The sequence below is a fragment of the Mastigoproctus giganteus genome, chromosome 9, assembly GCF_048544385.1.
Source record: "Mastigoproctus giganteus isolate SK-2022 chromosome 9, ASM4854438v1, whole genome shotgun sequence".
Lineage (NCBI taxonomy): Eukaryota > Metazoa > Arthropoda > Arachnida > Uropygi > Thelyphonidae > Mastigoproctus > Mastigoproctus giganteus.
In genome coordinates this window covers 194,637,194-194,662,029 of record NC_143583.1, presented here as the reverse complement: position 1 = coordinate 194,662,029, position 24,836 = coordinate 194,637,194, and the positions used below count along the sequence as shown (strand labels likewise).

Genomic DNA, 24,836 nt, shown 5'->3' with positions numbered 1-24,836 from the left:
TGCGGGCAACGTGAGGTCCCACCAAGGGCCCTGTGGCCAAAAGCCAGGACACCCAACAGAACCTAGCACAATACTTCATTTACAACACAAAAATTTTTTCTGGCTTTCACAGTGATACTGTTTGTCTCCACAGAGTTCATATGGCGCAGATGTGGACAACCACCGGACGTGCCTTTCCCCCAACAAACCCCTTCTAAATCTTCACAGCGGCACACTTATCAGTCGAAGACGTCGATTCTGGCAACGATGCCAGAGGAGTAAAACTTACTGACGTTGTGCCTGTCTCCTCTCTTTTTTTGTTAATTTTATAATTTAATTTTTTTTTTAAATTGCACGCTTTTGTAATTTTTCCTGCGCATGAGATAAAAAAAAAATTGAATAAATACAATAAATAATTCTATTTACATGTTCGTCGAACATTTGTTTTTTGATTCAATCAATTCAGCGAGCATAGTTGCGAGTACAGTACTGCACAAGCATGAGGGAAATTCTGACTTACGTAGCGTTCGGCGGAACGCAACCCTTGCGTAAGTCGGGGAGTCCCTGTACTTAATTTCAAGAACGTTTTCGATACTGTTGCTCATAAAAGACTGCTGTACAAATTGGACCACTGTGGCATTAAGGGGCAAGTTACTGCTATGGATATAGAAATGGTTGAGTTTGAGAAAACAGAGAGTGATTATTAATGGACACTGCTCTTTGTAGACTAATGTTATTAGTGGAGTCCCCCAGACTTCAGAATTGGGCCCATTGTTGTTTTCTATATTTAATAATGATATTGATGAATATCAGGCTTTATATCTAAGTCAGCAGATGATACGAAAGCTGTCAGCGTGGTTAACGACAATTATAAGGATATGCTAGTGAAACAAGAGTGTAGAAAAACTAGTCAGATCGGCTTCGATCTGATCGAGCTGTGTAGCTTGGGACGTGTCTTTGAGTTGCTTGCAAAGGCACCACGAGAGTCCATTTCCGTGTGTTCGTATTTTCGGAATTTAAAGCACTTCAAGGGATTCATGTACAATGTATATACAGTATTGGGCAGTGCAGGTACCCAGCTGTGATTGAATTAGGAGACGCTGGTGAGTTACAAGTAAGGATGAAGTTTCTGGGCAGGTACTAGATTCCCATTCGTACGTGCAAAAATTTTCTTTTTGCAGCCGTCACTGATTGTGGCTTAAATTCAGAACAGATTTCTTCAGACCCTGCAAGAAAAGTCTCAGAACAGATTTCTTCAGACACGTCAAGAAAAACCCATTCGGAGACCACACCATTAGATGAATTAAGTATCCCGGAGGAGTGGGGGGTGTAATCGAAATTCCTTGAATAGAAGTGGCTGGAAGAAGCTGTTCGGAATGCTTATTTATTTTGTTTTTATAGGTCACCAGAACTAGCCGTTTCACCGATTTAGAGGGAGCCTGCCAATCGTGCAAACCCTTCTGCATAAACAACGCTGTCATATTACCTATGGGCTTTTCACTATTAGTGTGCATTATCAGTAAGCGTGGCGTAGGTCCTAATATTTCCTCCGTTCAGGGTTTTGCTGCTGCTGCTGTTGTTTTGATTTATTTGTGCAAGGGCTACTAAGGCCATAATGCACCAATTACAATATTATTTGGTACAGGCTTTATAAACAGGTGGATTTAGATTACATGGAATTTGTTTATTGTTGTCTGGATGGTAAAGAGATCATTTATATCTGGTCGGTCTCCAAGAATTTTCTGTAAAGTAAATTGATTAGAGGAACATAGATGTGAAGAGAAAGCTGTTTGTCGTTCTCTTAAGTATAATGGGCAATCAAGAATAAGATGTTTTACTGTGAGTTGAGTTTGGCAGTTGCTGCATAGTAGAGGATCGTTCCGTGTGAGTAGGTAACTGTGAGTTAGGTGTGTATGCCCAATACGCAATCGAGAAAGTACAACTTCTTCCTTCCTATTCCCTCTGGGGCTTAATGGCCACAGCTTGTGATCGTTTTTAATTTGGAAAAAATTTATTGGTTTTGTTTTCCTGCCAAATGAACATCCATTTTTTTTCTTCTGGCACTTCTTATGATGTGTTTGTAATCGGTGTAAGGTATCTGGACGTCTGATGTTATGAGACTAGCATTCTTGGCAGAAAAATCTGCTTTTTCGTTGCCTGTAATTCCAGAATGTCCAGGAATCCAACAGGGGTTTTTCTGCAGTGGTAGTATTATTGGCATTGTTTTCGGGTAGAGACCGTGTTGGATCCCAGAAAAAAGATTTAAATTATGAGGATTCATTAGAATTGTTTGGTTCTGAGATAGAGCTCCTAACACCACCACGGAGCCTATAAGGACACTCACTACTCACACAATAAATGCGGGAGTGGGATGCCAAGGCTCCCCAGGCACCATTCCCCATCTCCACCAGCCTGAATCCTGTCCCTCGTACCATGAGGGCATGGCAATCACATAAACACGATTTACCTTGCAGGCGAACCCACTATTCGAGTGATTCTGTACAAGCCACCTGAGTACCACCCATGTTGTCGAAGCAAGGGTCAAAGTGATGTGTTGAAACTGAACTTCCCCTCAACCTCCAGGTTCCCCCTTAACGAATTTCCATGGGTTGCAGTGCAAACATGCCGGATTTCTATGATATTAGCCTGGAACCTTGGCTGTGGGTGTTGTCATTATTGATCACAGTAATACTAACCTGGAGCACCAGCAGCATCACTGGGATATACCTTCGCCACGTGTAGGTGTTGACATTGCTTTTAATAAAAAAAATACTACAGATGCTATATGACCGAGTAGTATTCTTGAGTTTTGACCTCCTTTTTTTTTAAAAAAAAGGATTAAATTGATTTTTGGAACTTTCATATCAGGGAACCATTTTCAGGTAACGATTATAATGGAAAATACGGGGTGTCTATAAATTATTCACCTGATTATGAACCTCGATTAAAATTTTCGATTAAAACCTCCACATGGCCACCTTGCAGAATGTGAAGATGGTAGCCAATTCCTTCCAATTGTGTTTTGAAGAATCTCTTGAAAAATGGAAGTCACAGCTTGTTCAATCTGGTCTTTTAACTCTGTGACGTTAATTTGTTTTGCATACAGATGGTCCTTTACGTAGCCGAATACAAAGAAATTAATAGGTGTGATATCCGGGGAACGACGAGGTCATGGAATGGAACCAACCCAGCCGATCCACCAGTTAGGAAATTTTTTATTGAGGAAATCGCGCACATGCAAGCTCCAGTGTGGTAGTACCCGATCTTGCTTATAGAACATACGAGGCTGCATATCTTCCAACTGAGGTGCAACATACAATTCGAGTATTTCTAGGACATTTTCGGAGTTCACAGTGTTTTCGTGGAAGCAAAATGGCCCAATCACCTGGCTGAATGGTGCGCACCACACCTTTATCTTGGGACTATCACGCTCGTGTTCATGAACTGAGTGGGGATTTTCACATCCCCACATGCTACATTGTGTTTCTTAACGTTACCAGACAGGTGGAATGTTGTTTCATCACTGAAAACGACATTTTCCAGAAAGTGTTCTTCATTTATGCGATTGAGAATGTGAACAGCTAATCCCTCTCGGTTAGTTTTGAGGCTATAATCACTAGAAGTATTCATATTAATGAACTTGCAGATATTTTACAGAAAAACCTTACTGTTGGCTTGTGCATGGATATAGTATTGGGTCAAGAGTGGTCATACAGATTATTTAGGGAAAGATTCAGTATTTTTGAGAAAAGTAATTGCGATGCTGAAACGAGGCATTCGCATTCACTTATTAGAAAATACACTTTCCTCACACTTCCGTATGTCATGTCTTTATAACGTTGACATTGCTACAAAAGGTATGAAAGGAATGCAAGAAAAACCTGCGGAAGTCGTATTAAGCGTATACATGCGCTATCTTTCGTCTTGTGAGATTTCAAAAACTTAGTGCATGCTGAGCATACGCATCCACAGTTCGACTCATGCAACTGCCCTCAAATTATTTTTCTGCGACTCTTTCACTGCTGAAATTGACTTTTTATATTTGGAATTCTTGGTATATGTTGATAACTGAGGTTTATGTTAATGACCGCCTGTTTTTTTCGATGATATACCCTCCCAACGTAAATGAATAACTTGACATCGCTTATACATTATTAAAATAAATTATCAGTTTTTTTTGTTAGTTGTTGGCGCATCGGCTTCTGTGGCCATAATGCACCTCCCAAAGGTTTTGCATTTTACTCTGATCCAAGCCCGAGGCGGGATTCGAACCCACGACCTTTGGGTTGCCAGGCAGGCATTTTACCCACCTGGCTAGCCCGGTCGGCTTATACTCCGGAACTTCTACATAGTCAGAGAAATTTAAGGACACAGAATGCAAGAATATTTCTGTATTTCTTAGATTTACGCAGTTTCAGTAACTCTGTACTGGCACCTGACCATCCGGTTGTATGCTAGTAAAGAGTTTTTCAAGCTGCGTGTGCAAAAAAACATTTTTTTTTTTTTTTTTGCTTTGTTTCAATTTTTGTCGAAACGTCGCTATCTGCTTATTTATTTTCACTTAATTTAGATTCTTTGATAGTTAAAACAATTAACAAGTTCACATTACTACCAAATTGAGCAATTCGGAGATCAGTCTCCAAATTGCTTTAACTTTTTATTATGGTTTCCATATAACTCATTTGCAAGAAACTCATACTGATTTGCAAAACGAAGTGGAAAAGAAAGTGTGTCATTTCCTCTATAACCTAAAACACTTACCTCCTGAGAACACCTCCTAACAAGGAGGCATTAAGACATTCTGGGGGAGACAGCCGTCTTTGGACTTCTCCAACAGTAACTTTATATTTAGATGTGGAACTGAGGAGAGAGAGTCGACCCGGGACGGAACAGAAAACGTCACCCTGTGCCGCCATGCCGGTAATCACCATTTCCTTGTGGTTGTCATTGTTTCGAGGTTTGATACCTACAGTAGAGAACGATATTTTAGAAGAGCCTAGACTGTAAAGCTACGTTTTTATCTGGATATATGTATAAGAACTTGTATAAATGTTTACATAAAAGAAATGTAGATGGTGACAACATTAGTTTTAATCTCCCAAATAATGCTTTTTCTAATTATCTCTATTAATAACTGCTTTTATTTTGTTTTACGCTTTTTTTTTTTTTTTTTTAACTGAAAACGAGAAAACAAATGTACCCTGCAACATCCGTAATTCGGATTATTTGGGAGGTGTATTCCAAATTATAGAATATAATTATATATAATATTCGCAAGCCACAGTTCATAAAAACAAACAATTTATTCACAATCCAGAATATATGTTAATTTAGATGACGAAAAGAAGGAGAAAAAAAAATAATAATAATAAATGTTATATTCAAAGTAAAGTTAAATACAAATAGTTAAATCAGACAGAAATTCAATTAAACATTAAAAACTAAATTTAATCAGTGGACGGTCACTCTCAAATAGTGTTTTTTTTTTTTTTGTTGTTTTTTTTTTTTTTTAATTAACCCGAAAATTTCTGAGAATCAGAAATTTTCTGTTGAGTAAAGATCCAGTAACGTATTGTCATTTCGTTTTTCATTTTGTTTAGAAATTAAAAATGTTTCTATCCCTCGTCAGAATTAGCAATTTAGCAAGAATATCGAAGCAGCTTCTGCTTTCGTGTAATTATTTTTCTTCTTTACTTCCTTCTTTTTCCTCACTTCCTGTTTCATACAGCCTTTTCTACTTGAAATGCTGTGACTATTTCTTCTTCCATCACCGGACAATATCCAGCTTCACCTTCATGTTTTAGTCATCTTTCCTCTCCCAAATTAATATCATTTTCGTCCCTGTTGTACAACACATTTCGTCACACTTCATCTTTGATTCCATTTTGATCAATAAGGACACTGCCAACATTCAATAGCTTTTCCCCCCGCATTTATTGTCCTATTCTTATCTAATTTCCAACTTCTTTCAGCACAGTAGCATTTTTTATGTAATCATTTTTATTATTGACCACTGTCTTCTCTTGCGTCCTGCTCATTGTCACACTCGCAAAAAAAAAAAAAAAAAAAAAAAAAATTTTCAATTGTTTTCGATACGCACAAATTTACAGCTGAGAACGAGTCCCGGACCCATAGATGGTATGATGACTGTGGTACTGGGAAGTAAAGCCACTTGATGTTATCATCGTTTGATACAATTTCAGCAGGAAAGTATACAGGTACATCATCTAACAATAGCAATGCTTCAAATGTTTTCATTTCGAATTTAAAATTTTTCTTTTGAATAATTTTATTTTTACGAATTGATTATGAAGTCATTCTGAAAGAAGTTCGAAATCTTATCAGTAAATTCTCGTTTAGGAAAAATATCCGTTCTGCATAAATAATAATAATTACAAGTATATCCGCCTTTGCATCGATTGTTTTAAACACACGAAGCGAAACATTAACATGGGCAGTTTCCTTTATTTCGGACAAAAGTTGATTAAATGCGCGTATGCTGGTTCTGCTCACGTCATTTAAATGGCAAACTCGCCATATACAAAACGGCGCCTAGATATTAAGACATTCAGGGATATTTCATACGAAAGGCATTTAATACAATTTAATTGATCATTTGTATGAACTGATGTAATGCGACTTGCCAATTAGGTATGCATCTTATACAAGTTCTGTTATAGATATCCAGATGTAAACGGAAAATGCAAACAATGTATTCACAAGATTATTTTTTTAAACAAAAAAAAAAATAAATAAATAAATAAATAAAATAAAATAAAAAAACACATTTTTCTTCTCTACTAAAGAAATAATTCAAGTAAATAAAGTGCGAAAACACGTATACTCGACTAACAGTTTCAGAGTGGGATGCGTGAAGGTGAAAGGTTTCGGATAATTCTCGATGCTTCCACTACATGAAGTTAGTATACATGACTGAAAACTGATTTTGGTCAAGAGATGGCATGTACGGTCATGAGTAACTTTTAATATGATAAAGCTTGAAATGCATTTAAACGAGATCCAAAACAGAATCCATGAACAGCTTCCCCAATTGCTGGGCATGTGGACGCATTAATTGCCAACACATCATTTCAGGGGGGGGTCATTGATTTCTAGTTTAAAATATGCTAAATTCCAGTTTTCTTATTTTAAATCAGTTCAGATTAACCTACAGAGAAATAGTAGTTTCTTACTTGGACATACTAAGAGAGAGGGTGCCAGCGTACCTTTCCTTATTACACTATTGTGGTCTCCTGAGAACAGTGAGGCTGCATCATCGACTGCTGTCGTCTGTCAAAAAAAAAAAATAAAATAATAATAAATAAATAAAATAAAACAATAATTAATATATATATAAATAAAATAAAGTAAAGTAAAATAAACAAAAGAAATATTGTGAAAAATTATTCGGGGAACAAAGATCTATTCACTAGAAATCTACAGTTGTGCTTGCGATGTAGCAATGATGTTAGAATTAATTCGATTATCTCTCCCCCCCCACCTAATTTCCTAGAAGTAGGGTGGAGAAACGAATATGCAGTTGTATCAATTACCTATATGAATTTCGGGCTGGATCTCTGCATTGTACGTGAGACCAAATTCTGCTATCATTCTCGACGATCCTTTAGGAATATTTAAATTAAACTAATTTTCTTTCTTTTCATCGACTACGAGATGAAAAAAAAAAAAAAAAAAAAACCATACATAAGTGTATATACATACATACATATACATTTCATGGAAGTTATCTACAACTGGAATCACTGCCTTCTTTGTTTCCCCCCCCCCGCGCTTGTCCCGCCATCTATTAACGAACGTTTTGGCTCTCGGTGCGTAAATCGACAAAGGAACGTCCCGACACGTAAGTGCGGTAGATTGGCTTCATTAGACACTCATGTTATGTCGGGGCCTTCATTTTCCCCGCTGCTCGCATACTAATCATTACAGTTGCTTGTGAATGAACACGAGCACGCCCACATTAATGGCCCTAAAAACAACAGTTCTGTCACAGGCTACATAATAGCTTCAAAGAGGAGTTTTGCTCACAAAAATCTCAGCTTCCATCCCTTTTCCCCTCCACAATACCCTTCCTTCCTATCGTCTGCAGGCAACCTATTTAGTGCGATTTCAGGATCCATAAAGCTAGTCTTAACTGACGTGTGCACGAGACGCGACTTCATCGTTTAGCGTTACGCCTCGTTATACTTGACGTGTCCCACGCTGAACCCAATTACGGCTCAACTGAACCTTGCATTGTTTGTTGACTTGATAATCGTGCAGGTAAATTTACAGTAGGTATTACGTAATCTATTTACTGCATGCGTATAGTCAGATGCACTGAAAGTCTCTTACTCAACTGCTGATAAATTCACACTGCTTTCGCTAAATCGGCACTAACCTAAAACAGGAAGAAGAGTAAGGATCTATTTTTTTTTTTTTTTTTTTTAAGTAGGCTGCTTCTTTAACTCAAAAAAGTCGCAAAAAGTAACAGGAAAAAGTTATTCAGGGTGAGAAAATACCAGTACACAGTGAATAAGTATAATTAAGCCAATGACGTCAAATGAGCTGATAATTGACATGTCAATTTGAAATTACTCTTTACTGTCTGAAAGAAAGAGTTGAGGATAGTTTAAGATTTTCTATTAGTTTCTTAAATTTTCTGTATTTTGTACATACATATTTTAAAAAATTTTCAAAAAGATTCTGTTCATCTGAAAAATTGCTTCTTTATGAATTTGGATACGTTGATTTGGAATGTTTTTACTTAGCATCCAATGGTTTTCCTAGAGATGAAAGAATTATGCAATACTATAGCTGATTTATTAACTTATGTACAGAATACAGTGTTAATATTTGCTAACAGTAAACGACAAGCTAAGAAAATACAAATTAAACTTAGAAACTTTGTTCGGAGGGGTTCCAGGCTGCTCTCGTTTTCTTTTTCTTCTCAAGGGTTGATCTACTGTCCTATAGGCAGAAAAAGTAAGGAGGAAACCATTTTGCAAATCCAGAACGAACCTAAGCATCCCGAAGTCCCCACAGACATTCCATTTATACTAGTCGTACTTGATCGTATCTAACACGTTTCACATTTCCGTCGTCTCTAAAGCTACGTTTACAATAAAGCACAACATGCCGGCCGACATGTTGGCCAGCAAGCCAAGCCACAACGTAAACAGTTGTCAAAAATGAAAACAATGTTGACCGGCATGTTGGAGCTGGATCGTCAAGACAGGCCCCGCTTGTTGTGTTTGGGTGTATATTTTTAGCTTGTAAACGCCTAGCCGCTGCTCTCGTGAGTAGCACAGTTGGTAGAATCGCCGTCTTCCTACACCAGGTGGAAAAAGCCTGAGTTCGAGTCCCGTCGATGACGTGAGGAATTTTATGGGCCTTTTTTCACAAGGTTGGTCTCAGACGAGGATTGCGTAGTTTTTTCGTCCAGCAAACAGAAAATCGATCACAGAACACACGCAATTTACAGGCAGTATATACGGAGCAAAATGGCCTTAGTCGCTGATGCTCCTACTACAACAACAGCGACACTTAGCCGGCAAGCCAGCGATGTTGGGGATGGTCTGCGCTACACTACTCGCGTCCAGTCGGTTGTTAACTGTCCTCGGATCAAATCAACTATCTGTTTTGAATTTTTTTATTCATTAATTAATTGTGCGAGCTTTACTATAGTGGATTTGTGTTCCGATTTAATTTTTATAGAAAATGAGCAGTACAAAGTACTCAAGCGAGTGGAACAAGGCAAACACCATCATTTGCCTTGTTCCGTTTTATAAAACACTTCCTGTCAGCATTACAGGAAAGGAGATGCACAACGGTGCGTTGTCCACCATCTGTAAAAGTCGACTGAAAGGCGGACTTGATTTTGCGTACACCTCAGAGCAGGCCGGCTACCTGTTTGTTCCATCATAAACGCTTGTAACTTTTTCCTAACACATTGAGTACAAATGACACCGGCCAAAATGCCGGCAGACGGCTTGTTCCAACGTAAATGTAGCGTAATATGATGGATGCGCAACTGGAATCAATGGGTTTATTTCGTGAAGCAACATATCTTTCAAACATTTACTTCATCTGTCTACGAAAAGACGTCACTCTTCAGGATTGTGATTAATACCAATGTCATCATAAGGAAATTAGCACGGGTTTCTGCAAACATAAAAACATGCTATAAGTGGCATGTCTTTTTTTCTGTATGTGGAAGTCTTGCAGCTGGGATCCATTAGATTCCATTCTTTTGAAGATGTCAGAAGCTTCTCATTGGATTTGGTCAGATTAAAATCCTTCAACAAGTCATCTAATTCTTGCTGATTTGGAAAATGTGACGATCACTTGGACTGGGATTAGGATTATTCTGAGGTATAATCCCAATCTTGTTTATCAGTTTCATCATCCAGTTCTGAAGACTTTTCTGGAAGGTGAGTTGGGAATTGGCAGGTCTTCATTGCTTGACAAAGGAGCACTAAAGGATGGTAATTTTGAGACACTGTTTTTCGATTACAGACTTCTTAATTTTTTTTTTTTTTTTATATTCACCATACGAAAGTAGCTAGCAGTCATCTTGATGGTTTGTAGGCTGTTTCTCCATATTCGAGGTGTATCGAAAGGCATACCATTTATGACTACCTTGAAACCATCATTTTAATGTTGACCTGCAACTACCGCAGCAGACAGGTGCCCACAACTTGTTTTAATCACTCATAAGCATTCGAAATTAAGCTTCATATTTATAGGACATTGCAAAACTTTGTGCCACCAACGATGTTATGGTTCTCCTGTTTCGGAGCTATATCCACAAACATAGCAGAACGCCTCTAGGTATAACGTTTTCTTTGGTTGGGTAACCATAACAGATTTTATAAAAAAATTGAATGATAATAAATTAAATAATAATAAACAATAAAACAAAATAAAAGCTTATTATCCGATTAGTACAGGCTCTTATATACCACAAACTTGGTAAGCACGTATGTAATACATAAAAATCTCGCAAAAACATAGACCTTCAATTTTAGCCAAAATACTGACACTAGGAAAAAAAAAAAAAAAAAATCGATGACATCGTCGGATTCAGCATAAAAAATACATATAAGAAACAGTTAAATATAAACAAAGTTTTTATTATTACAGAGTGTTAATATATTTTTGTACATGCCATGCAGTAATGGCTATTGCACGGCATATACATTGTTATTTTTCTATAGTGCTTTTCGACTGATTAATATATAATTATTGAGAAATACATCAAAAATTTATTACATGTGCATTATATTCGGCGGCTGGTGAACTCTGGACACGTTCTTTCTCACTAAAAGGTAATAAATTATGTAGTCGATTTTAGATTGTCCTGTTTAAGCCTGCGTTATCACAGCCCATCTTTCCTCTCCCTTTAATTTTGTCTGAACGTTTTTGGCCGAAACAAAGGAAGCTGCATTCCGTGTATTTCCATCAACTTACAGATAAGGAACAAAGAGTTTCGAATAAATTCTAGATGCGGTGGTAAGTTACTTTTTGGCACCTGCGTAATGTTTTGGCGTCAAAAATGTTTGGAAAGCATTGCTGTACGCCCTTCTTGCCAGCAGGCTGTTCAGGGATGAACGAAAAATGGTTAATAAATTTGATTTAATAATAATAACAATCGGTAAGCAAAAATGAGAATTATCTCAAATGTCTAGTTGAAAACAATAGCCGTTAAGCGAGGTATAAGTCACTTAACGAAATTTCATTGTGATGACACTTGAAAATTACCACCAGTATTCTGTTTACAACATCCCTTACCTCATTACAATGATACTTTGAAAATAATTTCTAGAAAGCATGCCACTGAACAGCAGCAGCACTTCAACCTGGATAAAAATAAATTGTTGTTGCGACGTTTATGGTATACGGTACCCGGGCTTTATATGGTATGTTGCGTATTACGTCTGTACATGGTATGTTGCGTATTACGTCTGTACATGATATGTGCTCACCGGCTAATTTGCATGTTTTGCGTATCATACACTCCTGTAAAAGCAGAATAAATCACTGGTTTCGGTCTGCACACAGAACATAAATTCATGTGCAAAGAGTATGTCACCCGCTGGTTTAAAAACCAGTTATTATATACGGAAGGCCACTGCAGTTTTTGGATAACACAAGGTTTTTTTATATATAGTCCATGCTAGTAAATATGCGGAATGAATATCATGTGCAAATCATACCAAATATGTTGTTTGCTGTAGCCTAGTGGTCAGGCACAAGAGTGCACAAATACACGTGCTTTGAGTGACTGGGGTTCAAGTCCCTGGCTGCTAAATACGTTGCTGTTTCTTGTACTGTGTGTGAACCCCTTTGACCGTGTGGTCGTCCTGAAGTATAAACAAAAGATTTATTTATAGCAAGCGATGGCAAGATAGTGGTTGGCTTGTCGTCTCTTATGAATTGATTCAATAAAGACACCTTGACATAAACATCTGGGAGTGAGACACCTCCACTTTACAATCAAAAGCAGTCATCCGGTTGACTTTTCGTAGTATTATGTTGATTCTAAACAAACTTCTTTACCGAATGATCAACGATTGTTTCCGTCCGAGGTTTAAAGCCATACGATTCTGTAGCATAATTACATATAGATTGCAGAGCCACTTTATTAGATACACTTTCCACGAAGGGATAAGCCTAGTTGAAAAGAATTTCCAGATATTCTGTGGCAACCACACGTTGCTCCGCTGGTATCAATCGTGCTCCACGAAAAATACTTCCCACCAGTACACTGCCAATGTCAGCCTGCACTGATTATACCGGGAGGATGAGTCCATGGACGATCTGTTTTTGCCATATTTTGGTCCTCCCATTAGTGTGAAACAGCAGGAAACTGGATTCTTCAGTCAAGTAACATTTTTTCCAGTACTCCACTGTTGGTGTTCTAAGCTCACTGTAACCACACCTTGTTCTATTTCTGACAGGAGTGGAACCCAGTTCGGTCTTCGACTGCGATACCACTCGTGACAAGGTATGACAAATTGTGCGTTCTGAAATGTCTCTGTGGTTATCGCTGTTATACTGGACTGTTATTTAGCTGTAATTTTTCTGTCACCCTGCACAAGTCTTGTGAGCTTCTGTTGGCCTGTCGCATCAACGAGCTGTTTCCGACTACAGATTCTCCGTTAGTCGGATATTATTTTATTATTGGTCCAGTTTCGATACACCCAAGACAGAGTCGTAAGTGAAAATCATAACAGGACTACAGTTTCTGAGATACTCATACCAGGCATCTAACGCCAACTATCATGCCACGTTCAAGGTCCCTAAACTTTTCGTCCCGCCCATTCTTGCGCTGAATTGCACATATACATCATCTCTGCTTTATATCGCATGATACGAATATATGATTCTATTACTGAAGGAGTACCTCTCATGGAAAGGTTACGGTACATGTACCTAATGAAGTGGCCACCTAATGTGTTACTTCCTCTACACGTGCCAGTAAATGCAGAACTATTGCTATGAAGATGTGAATTTTTTACCGATATCAGCTCCTGTTATTGCGAGTTTTGCTTAAATTTTGAATATAAGTACGGTGTAAAGATGCGATTAGCCAGTTTCTGTATCCTCACATGGTGCGGTTAGATTTGGCAGAACACGTGATATGATGGATAACACTTGGACACGCCCTACCAAATGAAGACAATGACGGAGCACTTTGTCTGCAGCTCTCTTCAAGAATTCAGTTTCACTTAAGGTAGGCATAATTGAAGAAAGACAAAGTGCCAAACAGTCAGTTGAAGGAGACTCATAAGTTGTTTATTATCGATTAGTTATGACGGACGTGTTTAAGAGCAACGAAGATAGCAAAGAAAAGTTCATGATGAGGTTACAATGTGTCTACAGCTCCGACTCGTATTGCAGCTGATGACAGTTGTGCTTTACAATTTTTTCATTCCCTCAATTCAAATTGATTCCCACTGTTGAAAAAAATCGCACAGCCAGCTAACTTTATATAAACTTGCATGATGGCTCAACGTATAAACCTTCATTCTGTACAAAACAAACAAAATTATATCAGGATCACTATATGAAAGTAAGTATTCGGAAAGCAAACATATATTACAGATTTATAAATGAGACAGCAACACGTAATTACGTCCCAGAGAATCAATAAATAAATATATGGGATCCACGTGTACATTTTTTATTTCTATTGTAAAAGTACAGAAATATTTGAGGGAGGGAGATGGGGGAGAGAGAGAGAGAGAGAGAGAGAGAGAGAGAGAGAGAAAAGAGTAAAATAAGTGTTCCTACTCAGTGGAGAACGCATCTCTGCACGATTTTCATTCTGTTATAGATTATCGAAACCGTTCTTAAATATTTGTTCTTCCATGATATTGGGCTGGTGTTTTGCATCTATAATGATAAATCATATATCTTTCGAAAAGTTACAATTAGAACTGGAATTTATGATATTAAGTTGAGGAGAACTTAATGAGTGAATTGTTAAATAGGAAATGAAGTAATTGGTTCATTTTAATAAATGTCTGACTTGTTACTGTGCTTATAGTATCTTGTTTGAAGTTAGGATATTATAAGCACAATGATAATAGTTGAACCAGTAGTGTTAAGAATTGCATCATGATTTTATTACTTAGTATATACGTGGCGAAATCAAGAAGGTAGCTTTTTTTTTTTTTTTAACTCACTAACTATTCCTTGATTCTTTTGACAGAAAATTGAACGAGGTGATATAAATGAGACAAATAAATAAACAGACAGACAAACATGTCAGGGTGAAGGGAATTTACTAATCAAATAAATTAACCACTGTACATTAAACTGGAACCTTATTTTCAACCTTTATAACGAACCTCGTTGGCATTCTATTTGGATCACAAATATAACAAAGTCAATCACAGCATAATTACTGATAAAATAAAATGTCCACTTTGCATATGTGTCGTAGGAGTATACCAAATGTGTAATCATATTTCAATCTGTTGAAATATGATTATTTCATATGTTTCAATCAATAAAGGTTGAGTTAGTAATCTACTAACTCAACCTTTATAACACGTGTTGTCGAATATCTTTGAATGCATTCGTCTTTGGTACGCCGGGTTAGTTTAGCTTGTAAATATTTCTCGCTTTCTTCCTTTCAGTCTCTCTTTCTTTGAAAAGAAACATACAGCTACCAAATATTTCTCTTGAAATTCAGTAATCTACCTTTATATAGAAAGTAATGTAGTATTATGTTGGATAAAAATAGGTGACTTTTCTTGGTCAGGAAGGAACATAGTTCGTTTACTGCAAAGTGAAGTAGACGTGTATTACAACGAACTGATAAAAATAGATGCTCTTTTGCTTACAGGACAACTAGGAATGAGGGAAGAATATTGTCAAGACATTTTCAAAAATACTATTCTCTAAAATTATCTCAAAATTAAATCCAGTTATCAAGAACTTTGCAGTTTACTAACAGCATATTTCCTGATTATTAACTTGTTTCAAACGATCAATATTCGATATTCAAACGATCGTTTGAAAATTGAAAGAGATTTACTATATGTTTACTAATGTTGCGTATTGGTAGTGTACAGTGGCCAATCTAATGTCTGGTAGGGCAGCTCTGGTGGTAAGCATCTGTCAGTTGAACTTCATATAGAAAATAAAATGCCACTATAGGAATCCCCCTCCCTATCTGCTGCTATTTTATCCCTCTCTAAATTACCATCTAGATGGCAGGGTCATCTAGAAGCGGGTGAATCTAATTGGTCCACTTGATATCGATGGTTCGGCTGTTGATGATCCTGCTCAGACAGCAAACAAACTGAATGAGTATTTTGCATCTACATCCACACATGAGTTATTAAGGTTTGAAAATGCCAAAAGGTTATCAAATTGTAGCAGGGTGCTTAATGATTTTGTAATAATAGAGCAAAGTGGAGGAGAAATTTTTGAAGTTAAACATGAGAAAGGCACCTGGGGTGGATGGGATCTATCCAGTTATATTAAAGGAGGCGGCAAAGCAACTAAGCAAACCCTTAGCCATAATTATGAGAGCATCCTTGGACTCAGGGGAGGTCCCCACGGACTGGAGTTGTGCAAATGTATTCCCAATTCACAAAGGGGGATCGAAGGGTGACACGAGTAATTACAGACCAGTTAGTTTAACTTCTGTTCCGGGTAAAATAATGGAGTTACTGGTTAAAGATGCATTGCAGGACAATCTACACAAGACTGCAGCAATAATTCAGACACAGCATGGGTTTGTCAAGGGAAAGTCTTGTCTGACAAATTTGATTAGTTATTATGATGCGGTTACAAAGGAACTGGATGCAAAAAAATTATTTTTATATCATATACTTGGATTTCAGGAAAGCTTTTGATACTGTTGCGCATGGAAGACTACTGTACAAATTGGAGCAAAATGGTATTAAGGGTAATTTGCTACAATGGATAAAAGGATGGTTGAGTGGGAGAAGACAGAGGGTGGTAATCAATGGGTGCCGCTCTTCGTGGACTAATGTTATTAGTGGAGTCCCACAGGGTTCGGTGTTGGGTCCGTTGTTGTTTGTATATTTATCAATGATATTGATGAAGGTATATCAGGTTTAGTGTCGAAGTTTGCAGATGATACAAAGGTTGGAAGGGTTGTTAATGACAATAATGGCAGTGTGCTACTGCAACAGGATCTAGAAAATTTGGGCAGATGGGTTGAAGTGGCAACTGAAGTTTAACCTTGACAAATGCAAAGTACTGCATATGGGTAGAAGTAACCCCTGAGAAACGTACCAACTGTGTGGTACTACACTTAAGGTGGTAGAAAATGAAAAAGACCTGGGAGTAATTGTGCAGTCAGATATGAAGTTTTCTGAGGAATGCAGACAGGCTGCCAGGGCAGGTCATGGAGTTTTGTCAATGATATATAGGAATTTTGCTAGCAGGGAGAAGGAGGTGATTGTCCCTCTGTGTAAGGCCTTGCATAATGGTCAGGCCACGCCTTGAGTACTGCGTACAGGTCTGGAGGCCTCATTTTAGGAAGGATGTAGCTTTGCTTGAGCGTGTACAGAGAAGGGCAACAAGATTGGTCAGGGGATCCTCTTACCAAGAGAGGCTTAAGTTCTGCAAATTGCAGTGGCTGGAGACTAGGTACCTGCGAGGTGATCTGATTGAGGTGTATAAGGCCATGAATGGGTTGAGCACGCTGCATTGTGATGGGATTCTTCCACTTGTTCAGATTACGAACCTAAGGGGACATAATTCAAATTGAGGAAAGACAGATGTAGAATAGATGTGCGGAAGTTTGCCTTTAACCAGAGGGTGGTTAATTGCTGGAACAAACTTCGTCAGAGATTTCTCCAATCTGTGACGAAATTTGAACCTCGATTTCTCAAAACTAGAAACAGTGGAGAAATCGCTGTACTATCGTGGAGTACATTACAGGGAAAATATATATTAAAACTTGTAGTGCAGGCAAACCTGACATTTGCAAAAAAAAAAAAAAACCGCAATCATCGAAATTTGGCAATTCCTCCTGGGAAACCCCGTACAGCGTCTCCATAGATAGTTACAGGAAGATGTAAGTTGTTAATTCAACTTACATCTTGTTGTTAACTCAACCCAAGTTGTTAATTCAACCTTTTGCGCCTGCAAGCCAAAAATGAACTTGAAACAAAAATATAACGATTTTCGGATGCCATATAGGGGAGAGGGAGAAAAAAATCCAGACCAAAATTAGTAAATAGTAGTTTTTATTGATATTATAAAATGGTAACAATATTTGAAAGTTTCAAATTTCTAATGAGAACTTTGTACCTAGGCTAAGTTAGCCTAGGTACAAAGTTCCTTGAAAATTACTCCAAAAGAACCATTATTTCTTGAAACTGTTTCAGTTGAGGCAGAAATTGTTTCAAGAAATAATGGTTCTTTTGGAGTAATTTTCAAGATATTCATTAGAACGAAATTATTCATGAATCCTCGCCCTGAAATTCATAATAACAAATTTCACTATATTATATTTATAGTGTAATATAACTAGATAGTATGAATCAGAGCTGTAATACTCAATATGTTCTACGTTGATAATAATATTAGTAAATTAATAAGAGGAGTTTACCTCAATATAGTACGTGGAACACTTCCGTATGATACCCTCCAGAAATTAAAACGGAAAAAACGAAAAAATCGACAACTTACCGGTACATTAAAGTAAAATACTTTACTTTACTTTTACTTTTATTAAAGTTTACTTTAATTATTTAATTATTTATATTTTACTTTAATGTACCAGTAAGTTTTTCGTTTTTTCCGTTTTAATTTCTGGAGGGTATCATACGGAAGTGTTCCACGTACTATATTGAGGTAAACTCCTCTTATTAATTTACTAAGTGTAATATAACACACCATATCATGTAACTGACCTTGAGCCGCAAATGACACCCGTACGATAAATTGTCGTTTATCTGAAAGTAAGAAAAATCAATCGTCTGCAACGCCCTTAAAGCAGCGATTCTAAACCTTTTTTCACTCGCGTCACCGTTGTAGTGAAAAACATTTGTGGTACATCTGAAGAGAAATTTCCATTAGTCTGAACAGAATATTTCGTAATCTGGAAGCATCCCACAGTGTCGTGGTCACCCCAGTTGAGAATTACTGAGTTGTGATCGTAGCTCAGAAATCAGTGTGTTGTACGAAGTGGTTGACCTAACCTCATACCATGTGATCCACAAAATACAGAAATATTCTTGTAGTCGCCATCTTGCACACTTCCCTGGCCCTATGTGGCTGTCCCGAAGTATAAACAAAAAATTTATTACTATTATTTATATTTTTTCCTTTTTCGTATTAGCAGGGGTGGAAATAGAATTTCAGAACAAGGGAGAAAGATCAGCTTTATTTACGTAGTTCTAGGAAGATAGCCCAACTCCCATGAACATACATCCATCATGACAACTCTGGAACTAGGGGGTCGGCATCCTCCCTCATCTCAGTTTAACGCTAAGCCTTTGTGCCTGTCACGCGACTAAGTGTAAAGACGACTTCAACATTTAGTTTACTCAACCCTTTTAAAGCCTTAAACAAATCAATTAGATCACCCTGCAGACCCTTTGTTTCCACATACTTCATTAAAACGGAGTTTCCAAGCTTATGGTGCAACATTCAAGATGTGGCTCAACCACTGCGTTATGTAATGGGATAATTAGTGATTTTGGTGTATAATTGGTAATAATTATACAATAGTTTTGGTAATAATACAATAGCTGTATTATTTATATTTTCCCCGAAATATTATTTATATTTCGGGGGAAAATATGGCCAGATATGTATTCTTTGTGATTATAAATTGTACAATAATGAATCAAGAATTATTTTTCAAAGTCTGATTATCCGAAGAGAAAAAAAAAAAAAAAAAGGTGATGAATGTGCAGGTAAAGCGTTAAAGAAAAGTATTTCTTAAAAAAAAAAAAAAAAAAAGTTGCATGTAATGCATGTAGTTTGGTTCTCTGGTCAAAAGTCCAAATCTGACGGTAACAAATATTCTGTACAGTCCGCAATATCCCACCTCGAATTACACAGCTGCCGCAATTATTATTATTAGCCATATGGTGCAAAGAAGCCCGAGGCTTATGCCGCACCAGCCAAAAAAAAATTCCAAGTTACCCTGAGAGAGAGAGAGAGAGAGAGAGAGAGAGAGAGAGAGAGAGAGAGAGAGAGAGAGAGAGAGAGAGAGAGAATTCCTGCTGGTATTGAGAGATTTCGGATCCATCTTTCCACGTAAAATTTCCTTGGACGAATAAATGGAAAATCCCGTGAGCCTTTCTTGTCCTTTAGCAGGTCTTTCTGCTCTGGTCAGTAGTTTTTCCCATTTCAACTAAAACAGCAACCTAAAATGTGTTCCATCGTTGAAAGAGATGAGACTGTAAGAGAGGACGCCTCTTTTTCACATGGAGGGAGGCAATCTGACTATCACGTGCCGGAGAGTCTTAGTGGTAACCTGTTCGACTAGATCCCTTAACTAGAGTGGAACACGTTTGTGGCCTATTTCGTGTCATTCAAAAGGTCCAGCTAAGCTTAACATGCCTGCAGGGAGGATGCCGCTGTTACAGCGTTCCACTGGAGCCATTTACCCCAGCGGCTACGTATCCCCCCTCCCTCACGTGTCCCCAGCTGCGTTCTTTGCCGAGAGGTCGTTGAAAAAATGTCCGTAGGCGTAGATGTCGAAAAACCTGTAAACCAGTCTTGTTCTTAGCAGTTATTTTTTTATTATCATTATGATTGTTTTGTTTTATTTTCATTAATTTGTTGCGTGAAATGTGTAGCTTAACTCCCCAAACTGTGATGCATTCACTTGCATGCTGTCGTAATCCAGATATACTACTTTTTTTTTTTGATATTATGAGAAAATGTGCGAGGTTGTAAGGGTATTCTTACTGATTAAAATATTGTGGCGTTGTGTCATTTGTTTACAGATGGTCTGGGAGCCAATTAGTAGTTTATCCCGACTAATAAAAAGGATGTGTACTTGTCTCGTATTGCAATTTTTTTTTATTATTATTATTATTTAGCACAAACAAAAATGTTCTAAATTATGATAATATTTGGTTATAGCAGTTATGATTAATTTGAAACTACTAGCACTTTTTCTGTAAAACATATATGTGGATATCATTTCAGATTTGCGACATATCATTGGGATAATAGGGAAATCTGAATAAAACCCATATCGAAATAAGTCTACATAGAAAGTTAAACGATTTGAATTCAGATTGACTGCCTCTTAGAAACAAATGAAGTTTATTAATTTCTCTTAACATGCCACTCCTGTGCATACTGTGCTGAAGGGCGCCCTGGAGTGAGGGAAGAGATTCGCGCGAGCCCCCTTTCTCATTTTTTTTAAGGAATAATCCGAGCCCCTTGTCAAAAAAAAAAAAATTAAATAAATAAAATAAAATAAAATTTAATCAGGGATGACCCCTAGCTGAAATTCTCGGGCGAGTCCCGTGTTAGTAAAATTGGCAACCCATCCCCCTTTCTCCATCTTCAATTAAAAGAAAATAAAGTAACTTAAAGACTAAACTAAGATTATTCACATAGAATATGCAATACACACCCATATAAGCAACAGAATTTGAAATAAGTAGCTCATTTCCACACTCAGTCTTTAAATATTTTAAACTGTTAATGTAGCTTGAGGTTTACGCCCTAAACGCTTTATACTGTTAATGTCATTAAAAAGTTATTAAAAGAAACAGCTGGGCTCAGTTCATTGCAATATGTGGCTTAATTAAGCTTAAAAAAAATTAACTCGGACAACACACTATGTTCTTTAAACACAGAAATGTAATTCGTGTTTAATTTATACCATCTATATATACACGTGGAGATAACTACATAAATGACATACCTGAGAGAGAATTTTTTCGTGTAACCCACCCCAGAGAATTTTTTTTAATAACTTCAAACAAGTTAGTGCATACGAATCATATTAGTAGGCAGCTAAACTCTGAATTAGCACAAATATGCAAAAGCGGCATCATTTAAGTTATATCTCAAATTGTGAATACCTTCACAACGAGTTGCTATGATATTGCACTACTTCGAATAAGTAACGCCTCACCAAAGGAGAAGACTGTTGTTACTTATTCTCAGCGGATACCACCATCCACGGCACCGTTTCAGGGCTATTTGGCCTTTTCTAACTTCAAACACGAAATTTTGAAGAACCTATATTACTTTAATACCGAGCTACAAGGTCATTGTCGTAATACACCGTCTTCAGGAGAGATAAAGAGGATTGAAAGGGATTGGTTATTTTTTTTATTTTTTTATTTTTATTTTTAGGAGCATTAGCAACTAAGGCCATATGGCTCCGCGGATATGCGGTGGTCATTCCCTAACCTTTCCGCATCCTCCGTATTTGGTGGTCACGGGCTCGAACCCCGGTCTAATCAAGAAGTGTGTGCTACGCACTGCTGCTCCTGCTACCTGGCTACGGAGGCGCCAAGGGGATTGGTGTGACACTTTATCAAAGGCTCAGTGACCACATATCATTTCAAGTTTTAAAATCTGCAAATCCAACTCGATTTGGCATGAATTTGATTCTACCGTGGTAGATATTTTTCAAATAGAAAATTGTGTCGCAATCAAGCATTACTGAATCAACACGGAAACCTACTAATTTGGTAGAAAGAAAAAATCATTTATCCTAGGCTTTTTTGAATTAGTGTGTATCACATTTTGAATAGTTGCAACTTCAGTTGTCAGTGAGAAGTTACTTGAAAGAGGTACAGACGATTACCAAAAATCCTAGCAAGTAGGGGGCAGGCAAAAACTCTTAATCCCTAAGGTGTTACAGGATTCTGGGACCCTATTGTTACAAAATTGTGTTTTGTATGTGTATGCAAGACTGGCTACCCCTAGACGTCTAGTGTGACTATGCGTAAATACACTACTTTTTTGACTATTATGTACAATAGAATGCTTTGCTGTATCTTATTTGCAATTACAATTCCTTCACTTAAATTATCTACAATTATTTATCTGACTCTGGGCCACGATTATACTAGCTTCGTTCTATGTAGTCATTATGTAAAGATAGAAATATGCAATAAAGTATTTAATTACAGTGGTAACACTAACAATATTATACTTGAGCTGAATTACATGCATAAAGAAATAAAATACGTTGGGACTTTTCCAGTATCATATGAACAATAAAATGCACGATCAAATTCATAGGCTGACACAGAATGACGTTTCTTGATTCAAAAGTAAAAATAAATGCTGAAATAAAATTTAGACTCAATACATGAAATACGTAAGGCTGATCCGTGGAGGAAGGGGAAGTCGGAGAGATAATGGAAAATTACGAGTTATTCCCACTAGACCGTTGCATTATCCCCAAACGAGAGCGTGGCCCTATCTCTTGACGCGTTAAAACCTGGCATTATATTTTCCTCTTTGGCAAAATATGTTCGATCCTGCATTTTTTTTTTTTTTTTTTTAATACAGAGCAGTCTTGTCAACGTTAAAAACTTTACTGCGTTGAATAGCCGCCTTCATCAATAATTTTTTCCAACACATCACAAAATTTCTCTGCAGCTGCAGAATCGGCACTGGCGACTTCACCGCATACTTTAACGTTGTGGAAACCAGCACGATGCTTGAACCTATTAAACCACTCGTTGCTTGCCACATTTATCCTTAATAACTACTTGTTGCTTTTGCTTGAATGGTCATTAGACTCAGGGACACTCGTTTCTGAATCTGATGATTTCCCGTCCATATTATTAACAGCTGTCCATCTTCGATATAGCACCTGAACGCTGTTTTGTGATCACTGTTGATCTAAGTGCGTTGATCCTTTGACATGTTCTTTTATACGCGCACTGTCCTATAAAATAGTATTCACTGTTGAAGCAGCGAGACCCAATTCCCTTTCAATAGATGAAAAACTTTGTCCTGCTTCGTACTTTTTAATCATTTTCATCCTCATTTCTAAACGAATTTTGTTTCGTTTCCTGGCACTACCACCACTTGCAGTTTTCGTTGGTCGCTTTCCCTTCATCATTGTAATACGTAAATAGGAACGAAGAGAAGTTTCTCAAAATTTGTTTTTTATACGATTGAAGATTGCAGTGAAGGGGAACACATTTCACACCATAATAACTTAAAAACCCATACAATTGCAGTTATCGGTATTATCGCAAATGCAATAAGATCGACTTTACTACCCGTTTATAATCAGATGCACTAACAGAAAAGCCCAATAAATCAGAAAGTGCAAATTGCTTTATTGTTTTTTGGTCGTGACCTCCAGAAACGTGCTTTATAAAAATACCACAAAGGCGTTCAGAACTGATTCTTATAACGGAACATATGATAACGATGAAAAGGTAGTGCAATTTCCATTAAATTGCCATTTAAATAGTAATATAGCGAAATTTTCAACTTCCAAGGACTTGGAACGAATTACAAAAAAAAACCAAAAAAAAAAAAAAAAAAAAACAGGTGTTATTGGGTTCACATTATATTTTTACGATACCTCCATTTATTCCTACGGGATGCAGAATACGATTCCACGAATTTGTTTAAGTATGCACCGGCGGCAAAAACTTATGTAGAGCCAAATTTCGTAAGTCGAGTATTACGTAAGTCGGGGACGTCGTGTACTCTGTTTATTTTCATTTGTATAAATAAATAAATAAAACTTTATTTTGAAGTACAGAGTAACAGCACAATATCCCATCACGGGAACGAGCGGCAGGAGTTCACATGTAGTAGATTGAGAAAAACTGAAAATATACGGCATGCAAATACAAGACAGGTTACAAAAAAAAAAAAATAAATAATAAAAAAAAAAAAAAAAAACACACATAATAGCACAATTCGGCTTTGAGTATACACATATTAGAAGCACAGTTCGGCTTTGAGTATAAACTTTTATTAATAGATACTTCAATATATTTAATGTGAAAGAAAATTGAGAGGAAATAAAATGTGCTTCATACCTGGATTTGTGGGTCGGGTCGGTTTACCTATATTTTGTTAAAAATATGCTTTATAAAAAAACACCCCATTCCTCCAAGACCAGGTGCGTTTCCCCCGGAGGGGCACCCCCCGCACTTGGGAATCTCTAATATAGCTAACATATTCAGCGTTATCCTTCATAATCTAAATCATAATAATTTAGATTATGAAGGATAACGCATGGGTAATGAATTACATTTCTACCATTTTAATTATATCTCATATCGTAAATACCTTCACAACGAGTTTCCATGGTATTGCACTACCTCGCATAAGTAACGCTTCACCTATGGAAAACACTACTGTTACTTGTGCGTAGTTTAATTTAACCACGCACACAA

The 24,836-nt window shown here is 37.2% G+C and overlaps 1 protein-coding gene across 7 annotated transcripts in view; it reads right to left on the bottom strand.

Moving 5' to 3' along the window:
* The window catches only part of LOC150080996 (transcription factor AP-2-epsilon-like), a 392,409-nt gene that overhangs the window by 55,360 nt on the left and 312,213 nt on the right, over nt 1-24,836 (bottom strand). For 5 of the 7 annotated variants that reach the window (XM_090382049.1, XM_090382043.1, XM_090382045.1 and 2 more), the window contains 2 exons: nt 7,173-7,269; nt 4,741-4,945 (listed from right to left, as the gene is read on the bottom strand). In XM_090382049.1, the coding sequence (XP_090238175.1) occupies nt 4,741-4,945; nt 7,173-7,269 (302 nt within the window). The remainder of the gene's footprint in view (nt 1-4,740; nt 4,946-7,172; nt 7,270-24,836) is intronic. The other 2 variants (XM_090382044.1, XM_090382048.1) reach the window with 1 other exon arrangement.